This window comes from Daphnia magna, linkage group LG10 (assembly GCF_020631705.1).
Source record: "Daphnia magna isolate NIES linkage group LG10, ASM2063170v1.1, whole genome shotgun sequence".
In the NCBI taxonomy this organism is placed as follows: Eukaryota; Metazoa; Arthropoda; class Branchiopoda; order Diplostraca; family Daphniidae; genus Daphnia; species Daphnia magna.
Genome location: NC_059191.1, coordinates 1,325,299 through 1,342,888, shown reverse-complemented (window position 1 = coordinate 1,342,888; position 17,590 = coordinate 1,325,299). Strand labels below are relative to the sequence as shown.

At 40.7% G+C, this 17,590-nt stretch overlaps 1 protein-coding gene and 1 long non-coding RNA gene across 2 annotated transcripts in view; both read right to left on the bottom strand.

Moving 5' to 3' along the window:
* Positions 1-17,590, bottom strand: part of LOC116932682 (ras GTPase-activating protein raskol) — a 38,617-nt gene that overhangs the window by 3,434 nt on the left and 17,593 nt on the right. The window contains 8 exon segments of the mRNA XM_032940495.2: positions 94-358; positions 473-635; positions 784-953; positions 1,048-1,229; positions 1,382-1,483; positions 1,615-1,869; positions 4,493-4,590; positions 5,618-5,769. Of these exon segments, the coding sequence (XP_032796386.2) occupies positions 94-358; positions 473-635; positions 784-953; positions 1,048-1,229; positions 1,382-1,483; positions 1,615-1,869; positions 4,493-4,590; positions 5,618-5,769 (1,387 nt within the window).
* LOC123477034 lies at positions 2,391-4,482 on the bottom strand. The gene is made up of 2 exons (XR_006652213.1): positions 2,926-4,482; positions 2,391-2,724 (listed from the first exon to the last, which is right to left on the bottom strand). It is a non-coding gene; the product is annotated as an uncharacterized LOC123477034 (long non-coding RNA).

Below are 17,590 nucleotides of genomic sequence, written 5' to 3'. Positions count from 1 at the left end.
TTATTGTTCATTTTTTAGCAACGTGTCAATTTTGTTTCATTTAGAGACACGGAAAGAAATGGAAATCTAATGTTGCATCATCGTGAAACTTACGCAGGGAAGTAAGGAGTGGAATTGAGGATGCACCTCCATGACGATTCGACAACTGCGCGCAAATGAGCCTGCTGTTTGGCCAGCATGGCCGGCGATGTGACCTTCAACGGATCGACTTCACAATCTCTGTCAGCTGCGTGGTCGACGATTCCGCCGATCACTTCGGCCAGCGTATCCTGCAGATAATTCTCTCCCACCAGTTTCATGTAGGCTTCCATAGCCTTGGTGGCCAACGAGTTGCCACGGAACGTCAGATGTTCATCGTCTGTGAGGGTATTTTCAAAAAAAAAAGGAACAACAACAACAACAACAACAAGAGATAAATAAACAAGTGACGACAATATTAATGATGATGAATGATGACGTTTTGGGCCGTTACCAATTTTATCCACGTCAGCCATGACGATATCGGCCAAAAACTTTTGCGCATAGCCTTCACGTTGCATGACAGCTACCAGTGCAGTGGCAATATCTTCCTTGGCCTTGACTCCGATCACTGGTTCCAGCAGATCACACACCGTCATGTAATCCGTCTTCAAATACTGTTTTTCGAACGAAACGACGCAGAAATTGTACATTTTTTTTTAGGGGTTTTTTTTTTTTAAAATAAGAAATTTAATTTTCTTTTAGCCGATCAATCAAAATAGAAGGCAGTTCGAGTGGGTGATGAAGAAAAGAAAATAAACAAACCTCGAGAAATTCTTCGTAGACTTCCAAAGGGAGGATATCGACCGTCTGGTATTTGCACTTGATCCTCAACGACGGCGGTTCTTTCGACGAGCCCTTCTCCGATACGACGGGATACCATTTCTCGATGAGGAATCGCGACGTGATGGTATTGACGGGAATAGTGACGGTGCCTGGCGAATTCAAACAAAACACACACACACAAAATTGCGTAATTGAATCATTTGATTTTTCGCCCAAGATAAAAATGAAAACAAAAATCCTTACCGACAAATGTTTTGTCCTTTTTCTTTTTACGATCGGCTTCCCTGTACAAATTGATGTTGATGTTGTGGACGACGGGCAGGTCGTCGAACTCGAAATGTTGACCCCAAAAGCACAAGTCGTTCTTCTGTTTGCCGGCCGTTCTTGCGTGCATGCTCTTGTCCAGACAAAGTTCGCAGAAATACCTTTGCAAAGGAAGAAGAAAAGGAAACTGGGTTACACACACGGCAAGTCAGGCCAGTCATGATGAATTATGGCAAATCAAAAAAATAAAAATCGAAAAAGAAAAAAGGGGAATCCCATTAAAATCAAAGTGAATCCTTAATTCAATGCATACCATTTCTTGTTGGCAACACCCTTGGCTTCGAGAATCCAGATCTTGAGTGAATTGTCAGTCCTGCGAACGTGTTCCTGAACAGGTTGAATCGTCTTCTTTAAACTGCAAGAAATTCAAAGGAAAACATTTGCACATGAGAGACAGACACACACGCAAGAGTTAGTTAGTCTAGTTGTAGCTAGAAAAAGGTGGCGCTGCAGGGGAATGTAATAGAGTCTCATCAAATAGTGTACCAATTGCGCCATCGATCACGTTCTTCAGCGTTGGAACAGGCAATGTAGACGTTGCCGGAAGGCCGTGTAATCTGCAGGCAATGGTCTTCGCCCAGCACCGACTGGTGGAGCTGCCTGACGCCGATATCACCCGACTCTGACGATGACAGATCCACCGTCTGAACAGCGTTCTGAGGCGACGAGCCACCGATACCACCGGGCCCGCACAGCAACGATTCGTGTGAGCGTGACGTCCGTAGTCTTGACAAACCCACTCTGTTTCAAATAATTTTTTTTTTTTTAATGGAAAACATGATGCAATTATTAAAATTATATTCCACTTTTTTAGAAGTAGCACAACTGTTATTTTGGCAAATTAGCATTAACACTTTTGCGTTTAATGTCAATAATGCGTCGACCATCAACTGAAGCAATTCCGCCCACATGTCCCCCCCCCCCCTCCATCGTCAAACACCAAAAGACACGAGGCAATTAAACTAATGCGTTAATTAGTTGGTCAGTTTTCGCTCACGGCTCGCATTCCATTTCGTCACACACACAAACACACACACGATGGGGGAGTGGAGAGGACACATGGAGGGGAGGGGGAGGAAATCCATTAAGTCTGGTGTGTCCTCGCAAACGTCGAACGCAATAGACCAACTTTCCCGACCAAGTCCTTGAATAGCGAATTAGGAGGGGCGGAAACGCAGGTGTGTAACCCGATAGTCCTATCTGATGGACTGCATTTAAATTCGAAAATTTATGTACGACATAGAACCCCAACGTTTTTTTTGTTTTGTTAGTTTTATCTTTCCTTAAAAAAAATAAATAACGAGTTTGCTATCCAATCTTTTCTTTCGTTTAGTGTCAAAGTCTCGTGACGTTTTGTGTAGACCTGCAGGGCAAAATAAAAATCCTGTGAGATGACGCGGAGAAAGAAAAAAAAAGAATCAAACCTTCCAACCTCTGGGTGTGATTGAATCAACTGAAACCACTCTCTGGAGAAACACTCCAGAAATTACCGCTACACACTGATGACGTTAGTTCCATTTTCTTTTCTTTTCTTTATTTCGTCTATGCGATTGTTACGCCCTCTCTGCCTGTGTTGTGTTCAATAATAACAATAATCTGAAATGGCGAAAGGAAAAAGCTTTTTGTTTGTTTTTTCTTGACGCAGCTCAAAGGATCTTCGATATTGGGTATGGAGAAATAAATAAAATATAAAAGAGAGAGAGAGAGAGGGAAAGAGCAAATCAAACGGGGGACTTTGATGATGGATCGACCGGTCAAAACAAAAGAGATGTGTTATATTACTGTGGGGTGTTGTACCTTTTCTGATGGCACGGCCAGCGAAATAAACCATTGGAATTGCGTAAGCGTGCACGCAGACGACGGTACAGCCGACCTAGTGCCGTCATTTTCGGCTAGCGATTAAATTATGCGCACTGTCCCTGAGATCGTAATGGCCACTTGGTGTTTTATATAGCGCACGGGAAAAAGTACACACACACACCGCACACACACAGAGAAGGAGTCCCGGCAGGTGTGGACGACTAATACACGGGGGCTGAATCTTGTTTTCCCCACGAGATGCGTCACGCGTAAATACACGAACGTTAAAAAATAATAATAATAATTCCCGGCTCACACTTGTGTCCAAGTCATCGGATTGCTCTTCATTTTCAATGGGCCAGAGCCGAGGAAATTCCCAGCCAAACAAACCGTTGTCTGTTCCAGATTGAATAGGGGAAAAAAAAAAACTAAACCACTGGATGATGACGATATCAGCTGATCGTTAGGTATGACACACACAGTGAAATGACGTCACTTTTACACGGTAGTCGCATGTTCACGCCAAAAAAAAAAGAAAGAAAAGAAAAAACACTTGGGGCCAATTGAGAGGACACGACTCTGTTCGCTGTGACTGCTCGACATCGACTGAAAGGTTGGGACGGGACCCGCCCACTATGACAACCCCAACAGAGGGACAGACAGGAGCCGAGTAAATAACAAGAAAGGAAGAACTTCAGTATCAGTTGAACTAATCTTGGAACCAGAAAAAAAAAAACTAAGAAAAGAAAGATCCGATATCGAATTATTTTTATCCATTCTTTCGTATGGTAACGAACGCCCTTGCTGTAAAAAAGGGCTTGTTTTCTTTTAATTAGACGACAGACGTCAAACGCAGGGGAATGGCGAAATAAAAGAAAAAAGTTTTTCACTACCAACTGGCTGCCTATGCAACTTTGGAAATTAACGCTAGATAAGCTAATTGATAAAAGGGATGAAGCGAAACCATCGATCTGCTACTGCGCATAGTCTCGCTCCGTCTGAGTGGGGGGGATCAAAATTCCGCGAAAACAAGACAAAAAAAAATCGTGATAGATTGCGGAAAGGGCGACTTAGAAATGCAAATGACGTTGCCGTGGAAAATGTTTGTGAACGATAAAGGAAAAGGACCCAACTTTCCTCTTATCTCTATTTGCAGCAAAAAAATAAAACTGGCCACTAAACGATGGGGTGGGGTTAGTTTTATTGATTCACTTGATGGCCAACAAATCGAAAATGTTGACGGATGCAAACAAAACAAAAAAAAAAATTTTTGTTTCCATCATCGATCACGATCGTTTATTCAACTACGGAAGAGGGTCCTCCAAACTTGCCGAGCTTTCCCCTCCCATTAATCACAACATTCCGATTGTTGTTTATTATGGACCCCCCCCCCCTTTTTTTTTGAAAATAAAAAATTAAGCTATCGCTACCACTCGATTTAATTAGAATTGGATTTCGGTAATGTAAGTGTTTTGATTGGCCAGTTGTTGTAAAAAACAAAACAAATAATAGTCCACTTCCTTTTTATTATTGTTTTTATTTAGTATCGTGAAAAGCCACTTACGGATTGACGTCGAGAACGGCCCGTTTTCGTTCCAGTTTGGTGACGCTTTTCGTGCGTTTCAATGGATTCGACTTGAACGATCGCTTCGAAAAGAAGTTCTGTAATCACAAAAACAAAACAAAACAAAAGAACGTTACTTTTTTGTTTTTCCCTTACCACCGGATTTTAAATTTTTTTTTTTTTTTATTATTTAGACCATGGATTTCAAGTGGAGAAGATTCTCCAACGAATCTGTGATGATAGGCAAAAGGGCGGCACTCGCTGCCCGTCTCAGTGGATCTTCAACCGTGGCGTGAAGCCAAGACTTTTTCATTTTTTGTTTGTGTTTTTGAGTTTAAATATTTTTACCCCCTCGTTACACACTTGGCCCACCTACACACACACACTAGTGGCACCACTCAAAACAAGAGAAAAGGCAATTCGAATCGTGACACTCGTGAAAATGAAACCAACTACTAAGTTTGGGTTGTTATCCGTTTCTACACTGGAAAACACACATACACACACACATACAAAACGGTCTGTGTGTGTGTGTGTGTCACAACGATGGATAACAAGAATAAATAAAACTTAAAAAAGATAAAAGATCACACACACACGCACACAAAACAAATGAACCCACAACTCGTCTGCGATTACGGCTCACGTACGACTAACCGAAATGTACAACCAGCGAATAAACTTCTATTTGTAAGAAAAAAAAAGAGGTTGCGCAAAACGGGATATGGTGGATGACGTTCGATGTTGTGTAGGATGTGCGTAGAGGGGAGTGGTTAATAAGAAGGAAAGAAATTCTTGAGGAAAACAAAACAAAAGACCCCCGTTTGTTTTTACAATGGAGATTTGAAACACCGTACGTAGTACGTAAATGTCCCGTGTTAAGAAAGAAAAAAAAAAAACCAAAAAAACCCAACCGCGTGTGATTTTTATTGGGATTTCAAACCTAACGAGTCCCGATTGTCTGGACGACCGATTATCGACAACATTTTTTGGCCCACACTATTCACCAAAAAAAATTATATGTATACATAAAAAAAACCTTAAATATTCTTAAATGAACTTGGGTGTTACTTTTGTGTGTGTGTGATTATTTCGGGATTTAAAATAATAAAAAATAAAACTTACAGCAAAGCGTGATGGAGTCGACGAAGAATCCATGCTGTTACGTGGGCCGAAGCCGTGGTTGCTCGCGTTATTGGCCGGGTTGGCCGCAGGCAAAACGGGCGTCACTGGAGCGCTCCCGCGACGTTCCCCGCAAGCCTTTTCGTACGATGTATCTGTTAAAGAATAAAAAAAAATGGGAATCATAAATATATATAATAATGATCGTAAAACATCTATTTTCTTTTGGAAGTTATTTAAAAGCACCCCCTCTCCATCATCCTTCATCAAACAACCGCCAATTGCCGTTAAAAAAAATGATGGCCAATATACCCCCCTCTAGTGCCAGATGACTCTTATATTTTTCTTTCAAAAAAAAAAAAAAAGAAGAAAGGAATTATCAGTTGCTATCGTCCGCTTCTGTTATCGGTCAACATAGATATCAATCAATCGGCAAAAATAAAAAGAACGGGCAATCATGCGAAAATTTGGTGGGGGGGGCATATCGCGTATGTTTTTGGCGTAAAGGGCGTGGGGGGACAAAAGAATTGGCTGATAACAAGATGTGACATTCCACTTTAATATTTTTTTTTTTTTTTACTTAAGACAACTCATCCAGAAAAAAAAGAAAAATGCCCAACACTTTTTTATTTTCCTTCTTCAAATCAGTCCGCTCGCGATAAGAAAATTTTTGAAATAATTTTAAAAGGGCGGCAACGTTATTACTCATTTTTGCCATGGAAATGAGACAGGTAAAGACGTGCATATAAAAGATAATGACCAGGTCGTTATTGAATCAAAAAAATCAAAATAGAAAGAACGAAAGAAATGCCGGAGAGAGATGGGAGGAACACCAGTTGATTTCTTTTCTTTTTAAACATTCGCATACCCATCACAGAGTTAATGAAGGGGAACCAGATAGAACCTACTCGTTGGGGTTCAATCCTAGAAAAACCTAATTTCGAAAATAGAAAAAAACAATTTTTTGTGTTTTTTTTACTCTGCTATTCTGTCCGCGTTTCTTTTCGGGATAGTTAAAAAAAAAAACAGGAAAAACTAGGAAGATGTTAAACAAAGATGAAAAGAAGGTAACGACGCAGCTTCAGGGTCGGCTCTCCTCCTCTTCCAAGTCCCGAAGAACAAGCGGCGCTACATCCCGCACGTCTCGAAATAATTTATCGCAAAGAAGCCAAGGCCCGTTGAATGTTACAACGGTTGTTTTTTTGTGTGTTTCTTTTCCGAAGGATTTTAATAGCCATTTTCTTTCTCCTTCATTTTTGTTTTTTCTTTCAGCTGCTGGATAACATATAAATGCGCGTGTGTGTGTGTATGCCTATGCATAAATCTAAACCTTTTTTGTTTTGTTTTTTTTAACCCTCAAAGACGGGGGGGAAACAAGAAACGCATTTTCGTTGTTTCTTATTTACAAAAAAAAAAAAGGGTTTCAGCTTTTCTTGTTCGGATAGAGAAAGTAGGTTGACCTCTCGTGTGTGTCGGCTGATACTTTGCGGGATAATCTGTTGCCGAGAGATGGATGATGGAATTTTCGTTGTTGTTGAAATGGATCAAAACGAGAATCCCGGAGAATGAGAAGAAGAAGATTACTCGTAAATTTTAATATTGTAGATGAAAAAAAAAAAGAAAAGAGCAACAGACGGGACACAGCGGGGAGGGTAGACTGTGGGCACGGGAAATTGTGGCGGGATAAAAATTGATCGACCTATTGTTAGCGTCGAATAAACGACTTATCTCTCCCCTAATCGTATTTTTTATTTTATTTTTGTTGAAGAAAATATTCTTAATATAAACACGGAGAAATTGTTACCAGACACGTATACGGGGGAGGGGATGAAAAAAAAGGACGATCTACAGTTACACGCGGCCCTACGGGGTCTCTAACCGTCGCGCATTCCCGAAAACAAATCGTTCGATTTTTTTTAGTTGTCTTGCGACCTTCTTTTATTGCCCCCCCCCCCCACGTTTGAGTATATTTCTCGAAATAGATAAGAACTTGTCCGTACGTCAAAAGACAAGACGTAACAAATTCTCGGTCTTCAATCAGATATTTTAGCAAAAAGAAAAACAAAACAAAACAAAATTTCAATCAAACCCCCCTAAATAAATTGAAAATAAAAAAACTGGTTTTCTTTTTTTAAAAAAGACAGGCGTTCCAATTGAAAAAGAGTCGAAGGTTAGCGTCCATTTTCAGTTTGATTTCGCCTACTTACTGCGCAATGTCCAATGAGAACGCATAGTGTCCAGCCACGAAACATCACCAAAACGAATTCCATTCAAAAGAGAATATTTGATCACAAATGGCAATTTTATGTTGTTTTTTTATTTTTAGTAGCGTGAATGATGGATGGCTTTTGGCGGGATGAGAGTCTCGTTTGAACAACACACCACCAACAACATATTTAAAAAATAAATAAAAAATAAAGGCAGGCCGACAAATAGAAGCGACTGTTACGATCCCAGCATCGATGCCAACTGTCTAGCGATATCGAAAGGAGCGCCCGGCCAAAAGCCTCCCAACAAACCCCACAAACCCAATGGGTTGGGCTGACTCACCTGCAGGCGATTTCTACCTTCTCACATGACCGGAGTCGATTCATGTTTAACACAGCCCCCAAAAGGAGGCTCTTGTGTCTTGCAATATAATAATGGATAAATACTCTCTCTCTCTCTCTCTCTCTCCATCCTACACACAAACTCTGGCAAGTCGTGCCGCAATAACGCCCGCTTGGGGGCCGACGCCCGGCAGAAAGCAAAGAACAAGAAAAAAACAAAACAAAACAATGCGAAGTTCGTGTGTTTGTGTCACCACCTGGGGTTGTTTTTGTTGTACAGTCCCTACCAACAACATCCTGAATGGTTCAACATCCTCATTTAGAAGGAGTGTACTCTATCGGTACCTTTTTTTCTTTTCTTTCTGTGTGTACGCAACAGAATTAAACGGATGATTTCATCCGGAGATTTAAGAAAGAAAAAAGAAAAGAAGATCGTGAACATTCCAGTGATGTGTTATCCGAAGAAGAAGAAAAGGGCCTAGATAAGATAATAGGCTTTGGTTGAGTCTATTCGATCGGCCTCGAAAAAAAAAATCTGTGAGCCGCATCAGGAAAAATAGAATTAAAAGAAAAGAAAAAAAAATCAGTTTTTTTTTCTGAAGAAAAAGAAAACCGCGAATCATCTTCTTGTTCCCCACAGGGCCGTAACGTTACGGTTACCTTTTTGTGTGTGTGTGTTGTAACAAAAAAAAAAAACTACTACTGTATATAATAGCTACTCTATACTTATGGCTCCGGAATGCAATGACCGTAGTGCCAAGAAAGAAAGAAAAAAATCAGGGCCACACCATTTAAAAAAAGAAAAAAATTATGTCATTTTATGTGGGTCTCATTTCTTTTTTTTCCTCTTATTTTATTTGGGGAGATAATACCAAAAGGGTCAATTCCCTTTTTTTTTTGTAATATTAAGTCCACCTTTCTATATACTGTAAGAGAAAAATAACACCATCCCTCTTTGGTGCCCACACTTGGCTCATTAGTTCTTCGAAAGGGATACTCTCAGTTACAGGTAGAGAAAACTAGAATAGAGAAGAAGAAGAAGAAGAAAAGAAAAAAGGGATCCTTTTTTTTTTAGGGGGGTGTTGGTTGTTATCCCACCACACCAAAAGCAGCTGACAGGTGGGTGCACAAGAGAGAGGGTGAAGAGATTAGTTTCCCTATTGAGAAAAATAAAAAATAAATAAAAGATAACAACACCACATCTTTCTCTCCCCACCCAATTTTCAATTCTAAGGACAAACAAGAGAGAAAGAAAGAAAACAAATGTGTATGGGCAGAGAAAAACTGATTAGCACCAACCTCACCCCAATCCTACACGTGCATCCGTCAAAGATTCAAATCCAATCAAAGTTAAATTTGTTGTTTTGGTTTGAAAAAAAGAAAGAAAGAAACCGGTTGAGAGTCGGACCAACCAGATTCTTTAGAAAGAACACTCTACAAAAATGGTGTCCCTTTTCAAACGTCGTCTGCTATTCTGTACCTGACTCGCATCCGGATGTGTCTGAATCATGGCTAGATTCTCCTTCAATCCGCTGCTGGGCATGGCACGAAGAACGAAAGTCGAATCGATTAAAATAGGCACTCGAATGTTTTCGCTCTGTCGAAGGCAATTGAACGTAGAACGTGGACGAGGATGAATTACTGCGTTTCAATTTGGTTGCACCGCCTACACGACCAACCGAATTGGTCGCAACGTGACCACCACCTCCGTTGGTGTTGCCATTAGACGATTCAGGTAAAAAACTAGGTGCCCGTCTAAGCATTCCGGCTGCATTAGCACGAACATTTCTCATGCGCGACAAACGCGATTTAGCGTACTGCTGCTGCGGGCTGTTGCCCTCCGCCATCTTTGTTTGTTCCTTCCCCCCTCCAATTGGTCACCTCGATCGAAAATCTGTCGCGTGTGACTCTTTTTCCTCGTTGTTTGGTCAAGTTCACTTGGTATCCATGGAAACGAGATTTTAACACACAAAAAAAAAAACTTTCAGTTATCCAAACTGAACAGGCAAATGGCTGTCCAACATCGAAGAGACCAACAACACACAACGACTGACCACTGGTAGAACATGACACAGACTGATGGCACCACTGGACGACTACCGACTACCCCCCACCTCACCGGTTCAACATGTGTGTGGGGTTCTTTTTTTTTCTCCTCTCCCTCTGGAGGCTTTTTTTTTTTCTCTGAGAAAAACCTCAAACTGTTGTGTACTAAATCAACACGTCCCCCTTCTCCGTCACACTATACGAGGGAAAGAGAGAGAGAGAGGAAAAAAAAGAAACAATAACAATACACTACAGGCTACCCAAAAAATCGATGGTTGTAAAGAAAGTACAGTTTGGCCGTCTGTTCTTGCCTAGAAACGTCTAATAAGATGTGGGATGTATGTTTCGGTTTTTAGGGGAATAACACATGAAAAGATGTGGGGGGGGGGAAACAAAAAAGGAAGGTCTGTCTTCACGGACGATCTCTTCACTACTAAAAAGGTACCTCAAAAATGATTATCAAGATGGAAAATTTTATATATATTTTTTTCTGTTTACCTACGCACAACACTACACTACACGCCCCTTCCATCTTTCTCTCTCTCTTCTTTAACGAAAAAATTGTGCTTGGGATGTGTTTGTTGAAGGAGTGGAACCGGTCGTCCTGACACACTGGAACCCCTCTCTCTTCATCTCCCCCCCCTTCTCTCCTCTCACTGACTGTGAAAAACCTTTTAACATCCCCCCACGTTTTTTTTAAATTTTATTTTCTCGTCTTTCTTTTTGAAAAAGAAACGACAAAACAAACGGTGGGTAGAGGCGAAAAGCGGCGGCAATGGCGGCGATGGTTCTCTCTTCACTTAGTATGTGAAATGTGCGTGCCTTTAGGCTATTTTCGGGTCAACCGGTTTTTCCCGCTCAAATACTGGTTGCGACAAAAAGATGCGCGTCCAAGGGGAAAACAAACAAAACAATTTGGCTTGCAGACGCTAGATGGCACTTTAAGCACTTTTTTTTTTTTTCACAATGAAACAACCCGTTAATCGACATCGCCGAGGTACACCGGTTGGCCTTTTCACCTTTTTTCGTTCTTTTTCCTTCTTTCTATTGTTTGACCAGTGCTGCAACTAACCATAACTAATTAGTCACAAGATCGGGGTCACTCGCGCCAAATACGGTGTTAACTCCGCATACCGACAACAACCCACGACGAATTTTTCCTTTTATTTCTTTTTTCCCTTAAAACAAAACTCCCCCCCCCCCCAAAAAAAGGGGGGGGGGATGACCAACGATTGAATCGGTCGGAACAATAAAGCCACTACCGCCACCCATCGCCGAGCCCACAAAAAAGTCCATCATTAAGCGTGAAACATGAACGCGCGCACGATAGAGTGCTATACGAGCGCCTTGAAGGGGCAGTCATTTGCGGTTCGGCGCGGGCCTGTCAAATTATTCAAACTTGACGCTCATCAAAATCTCAAACAACACCGTGAAAAAAAAAAAAAATTCTTTTCCTTTCCTAACCGTAGGTATAAAAAAAAAGATAAAAAAAAAAACAAAACAAAAAAAAAACACCCAAAGTAGGGTGTGGTATCCACACGCGATGAGGATGGCAGCACTTTCGCCACTTCCGCTTCTCTCAACCGCAACCGCCGTGATTCTTTTCCTTTCCGTAAAACGTAACCGCATCTCGACCAACTCGAATTAAGTACAACGCACCGAAAGAAGGAAACCGGATACGCTAACGTACACATCCCTAATGATCCCAACTCGAAAATAAAAAAGGGAAAAATTCTTCTTTTCATATTAGCTGGAAACGGCATAGTGCTATATGTAGAACGTGGCAATAAAGAAACTTAAAAGAGAGATATACATCTATAACAAAGGCTAACGGTATAGCTGACACTTCCTTCTCTTTCACAGTACGCCTTAGGGAGAGATTAGGTTTTATTTTGAAGAAGAAGAAGAAGAAAAAAAAAGTAAAGGTTCTTCCTGCTTTTAACTGACAATCATCATCGTAAACATGTTGGACGGAGTAAAAAAGAAATGTATCGGATTGCACACAGACACAAGGGCCCTGGAAATTTCAATTTATCACCTTCTTTGCGGGAATAAGCAAATAGTTTGTGACTGTTTTGAATAAAACATTCGGCTACGTGCGTTACAGGTTGACTTTTGAATAGAGAAATGCATTAAGCCAATGACATTTCGCTTCTTTCTTTTTAAAAACCCTATCCCGCAGGTAGAAACGAGGAAAAAGATCATAAATCTAAAGCTCTTCCCGTCCACCTTTTTTCTTTCTCTATTCAGGTCTGAAAAAAAAAGCCAATTGCGTAAACATAAAAAAAAATAAAAAAATAATATTTTAATTCATTTAAAAGATGATTATTATTTATTTTTTTAAGATGAATAAACCATGGATAAGGCGAATCCCGTTTCTTTCAGACCCGGCAATCCAATCATCCGGAGTAAACTTAGGGCCGTTCAAATTTCGGTACAAACCCCCATAGGGGGAGAGGGAGAGATATGAGTCACTTTTTACCCATAAAAGGAATTGTGTGTCCTCCTCTCCCCCCACCCCCCGATGGAAAATGACTTCCAATTCGTGAGATGTACAATATGAAGCTTTTATATAGACGTGGCCTAAGGAGAAGGGAAAAGGGATCACCCAACCCATCAATTCGGCCATGAAATTGGTATAGAAAGAAAAGAAAAAAAAGCGGGGGAGGGCCGACTTCTAACACGAAAAACGATCTAATAACACAAGAGAAAATGTCCTTATGCGAAGAGGGTAGCAACGCGCATAAACAAAATATAGCCATTACAGCTGCGCCGTGTTTCGGTGGACGCAATCGGAGAAATACGGTTAAAGTTAATGTCGTGTAAGAAACATTTTCTTTTTACGACTCAAAAATTGTTTGCATTCAAAAAAAACGATGCGTCGCTTCTCCAGAAACCGGCAAGCATCTGTTGGCAGCTTGGTTCAAAATAAAGACACACACACACACACACACACACACACACACACAAAAAAAAGAGCTTTAAATAAGACGTTTTGAACTGCTACTAGCGCATCTCTATACAGTATAAATATCTATATATTTATACATTCACAGAAGCGGAGGAAAGAGGAAAAAAAAAAAAAAGACTTTCGTGAGCCGACACTTTACACCACCAGTTTTCCACACACACACGCGCGCGCAACTCGAAATAGAACTTTAAAGAATTTAATTTTTTTTTCGCTGCTGGCCCTTGACGTCTTGGCACAAGCTGGGAAATATCTCGTTCTTTTTATTTTTTACCTTGTACTATTTGTTTTGTTTTTTTTTAAAGAAAAACCAAATAATATCGGCTTTCGTAATTTCAGCTTTGCGCAGCAAGTCCGTCCTTAACAAACACTTAACACCGACTAAGTAGAAAGAAGTTGTTGATTTTTGTTGATATAGAGGGGGGGGAGGAGCTACACGCACGGACTGCAAAATAATATACAGCCCGAAAAAGAAAAAAAACTAGAGGGGAGTAATCTCTCACGGCCTAGTACCCACGAACGCGCACTCGCCCGTGTAAGGAAACCGACACGCTCTTATGATTCGCTTGAACGCAGGGACAAACTTTAGGCGTCAGGTGAATTGTTTTCGCATTTAAATAGCAACGGAATCAAACGGTATTTTTCTATACAGCAAATGTTATCATTTATCAATAGCATTTCCTCCCCAAAAAGAAGACCGCAATCGAAGGGCTTTTCACCTAAATACCCTCAGCCCGAGAAATGGTGTTTCATTTTCGTGTGTGTGTGTTTGTGTGTGTGTGGCTATTTGTCACTTGGCAAAGTGAAGTCGTGCGAACATTAAGGACAAAACCTCAATGCCATTTCCTTTTTGGTACAAGTCACCCTCTTGCCACCACTAGAACAACGAAACAAAAAAACAAACAAAACAAATGACATGTAAAATCCATTAACCACACGCGCCGTGCACGTGAATGTCATTTGATATCAAGGACAAGAAGCGGCGAGACACCCGCAAATTTTCGTTAACAAAATGTTTTCGTTTTCAGCAAAAAAAAAAAAAACCCGCGCCAACAAGAAATTTCAAACCATCCCCCCCCCCCTCTCTCTCAATCCATCTCACGACATCGCAATAATCTCTTTCGAATAATAAAGAAAAAAAGAGGCACATTTCACAATCAGGACGGGATTAAAAGTAATTGTTTTTCAACGGCTTCATTGCCGACATTATCACGGCTTCAGGCTTATCATACGCCATCAAAGTGGACGTAAAATTTCAAGTAAAAGCATAAAAGAAAGAAAAGAAATGGAATTGATCAAAGGTGGAATGTTTTTGTGCGTGAATCATATGTGATTAGTCACCGTAGCGAGTGATGGATGAGCGCAGGGCGGATCGTAACGTGGCCGTTTTGATGGGTGTGCTGCTCCTACTCCACTGATGATGATTCAATCCGGGCGTCCAGACCACCAGAGCCGGTTGATAAGATTCTTGTTGATGCCAGTCGGCATAGCAATAACAATCATCTTCTGCTGCTTCTTCTTCTTCTTTTCTTTCGCCTTCTTCTTCCTCTTCGTCCGACGATAATTCGGGAACGGAAAGGCAATGCAAGGCGGCGCTGCGACTCCGACTTCGATGTCGTCTCAACGTCATCGTTTTGCTGTCGATCGCCGGCGTCTGTTGCAATTGGCGAGACGTCGATCGTCCCAAAGTAGACCATCCATTATTGGTCTGCATTTTCGACGATGGTCTTCGGTAAGAGACCGAGCCTGAGGGACTGTCCAGACGCACAGCCATTTGTTACGGTGCGCAAAATGTTCAAGTGTCTCTCCAAAAATACAAACAAATTGTTAACGAAAATAATTTTTTTTTTTGTTTGTTTGCAGGCACCACAGAACTTTCCACGTCACGGTCCACACAGTTGCAATTGATGACTAGTTGTGTATAGCCTCAATCTTCTTTCTTTTTTTTTTAATGAAAAAACGCGCGCGTGCGCTCTTTTTTTTTTTCTCTCGAGTTTCCGACCAAATTTTAGCTGAAAGCTGCCAGCATCTGTTGGATATCAGAGAATAACAAAGATTTTTTTTTTTTTGCTAGAGAAAACAACACACATGTAACGGGGTTTATTATCTCTAGAGAATCTTATTCTTGGCCGAGTCTCAACAAGAAAAAAAAAAAAAAAAGAATCCGTAGAATACAATAATATAAAAATAAACCAGGAAAACATGCACTAAATAACATCACGCAATAATATTATTTAGGACAACCTTATTTCAATTTTCGACTTGTTTGATTCCATTCACAAAAAATATATATATATTAATATTACGTTCGCTAATGTACCGCATCCCTTATCGTGAACGTTGTCTACGTCTAAATGTAAACAGTGTTCATATTGATTACGAAAAAAAAAGAAAAGAAAAACAGGTCACCAGCTGCTGTTTAGTAGTTAACGCCGAGTGAAGAGACTTAACGAGCGAAACAACAGCCTAAAAATGCCTGGGCAGATGTTCTGAATCATTTGCCTGCGCCTACTCGTGTCTACACACGCTGGCTGATTGTTTTTAGTAGCAGGAGGGCAGACGGTTGGGTGGTGGCTTTTGAATAACAACAAGACAAAAAAATACTGTACATGGTGTATGTATGCGTGTATCTGTTGGTTAATCACGCGTGCGAGGTCCTTCTACTAACAGCGGGAGATTCGAAAAAAAAAAAAAAGAAAAATCATAACTCTTCATCAACGCATCCCGTAAGGGAAAATAACACCCCACATTGAAGATGAAGAGTACATACAGAGATCGAGGTCGACATGAGAAACATCTGTTTGATCACTTGATTTTTTTTTTCTTTTTTCTTTAAGCCCTAAAAGAAAAAAAAAATTCAAAATGAAATTTGATATTTTTTCTTTTAAAAAATTTCCCTTCGTTTCGCCTTTGTGGAGATGTGTAACTCGGGGTCTTTACGGCGGATGTCGTGATTCGATTGGCCCTTTCTCTCTCTCTCTCTCTTTGATGTCATAGAGACAGAAAGAGGACACTCGAAATCGAGGCCTCTTGTCCTCAACGGGGTGGAAATAATATTAGAAAAGAAGTTCATGCAACCGACGTGCAAATGCTTTAATGAGAAAAGAAAAGAAAAAAAAAAAGGACGGAACGTGCCGGCGCTAATTTGGAACCCTATTTCCCTTGCATTCAAAGATGGCGACAGTGGGGGGTAAGGTGCAGACCCCATTTTTTTATTTTTTATTTTCCAACACAACCACCAGAAAGGCAACTCAAGAGAGAATTCGACACATTTCCTGTTCGTCCCGTTCATCCTGTTAAATACAATTTAGGGTCGTTACATTTTCCCGTCTAATTGTTATAGTCGTTAAATAGCCTCGACACGGCCCTGCCCCTTTCGCCTTGATTCATACTCGATTTTTAATTTTGTTTTTTTTTTTTTCAAAGCAAAAAGTAACAAAAGAATTGTTTTGAAAGTCATAACAAACCAACCAACCAACTGTGGTACCCATTTTAAATCGATTCATTTCGTGACTGAAACACGCAAACTTGTGAGAAAAACGATCCAGCCCCCCCCCCTCTCAAAATGTGCGTGCGGAAGTTATGTTTTTCTTTTCCTCGTGTGCAATCGTCAGTGATTTAAATAGCCCCCAAGGCCGGAATCATTATGTCCATTTTGCCATCTAAAAGAGCAACGATAACAAAATGTATATACCAAAAGTTGATAAATACACCAGTCCCCATTTTCGTTTCCACAGCACGCGTGCGCTCTCTCCGTGCCACCGTGTATCCTATATATATATATATGTATATTTTTTTTTTGCCGAGGCCCTTTCATCCGGACCAGACGGCCGGAAATGCTAACTCGAGAAAAAAAAGGTTCAGCCCCCCACCGCCTTTCGTCACACAAAAGTTCTCTCCTATAAAAACCTGAGGGGGAGGTATGGCCTGGATACGAAGGGGGGGAAAAAAATACATTTATAACTCCTCTCGACCGGTATATATTGCGATTATCTGTATAATGACAAGCCTCTCTGTTTCTATGTGTGTGCACATGTCCTTCCTCTCGCCACCCTACGCCCAAAAAAAGGGAAAGGAAGCAAATGTGGATGGTTGTACATCTGCCTGCTTCCTTTTCCTAACAATAACAAAACATTAACAATTTTCCCTTTTTTTTTCGTGTGTTAGCCGATCAGCTCCCGGCTAATGTTTCAACATTTTGGGGTGAAAAATTTCGTTTTTCCTTTTCAATTGAAGAGAAAACGAATTGAGAAATAATTTTTTTTTTAAAGCTCACGGGCACGAGTCGAGAAAGTACAAAATAAAAGTAAATGTCAATAAATAAATTTTAAAAAACAACGAAGGACTAGCTGTTCGCTCAAACCACTTAAGTTAATACGAACCGTCTGCAATCGCAATCGTCTGGTACCGTTG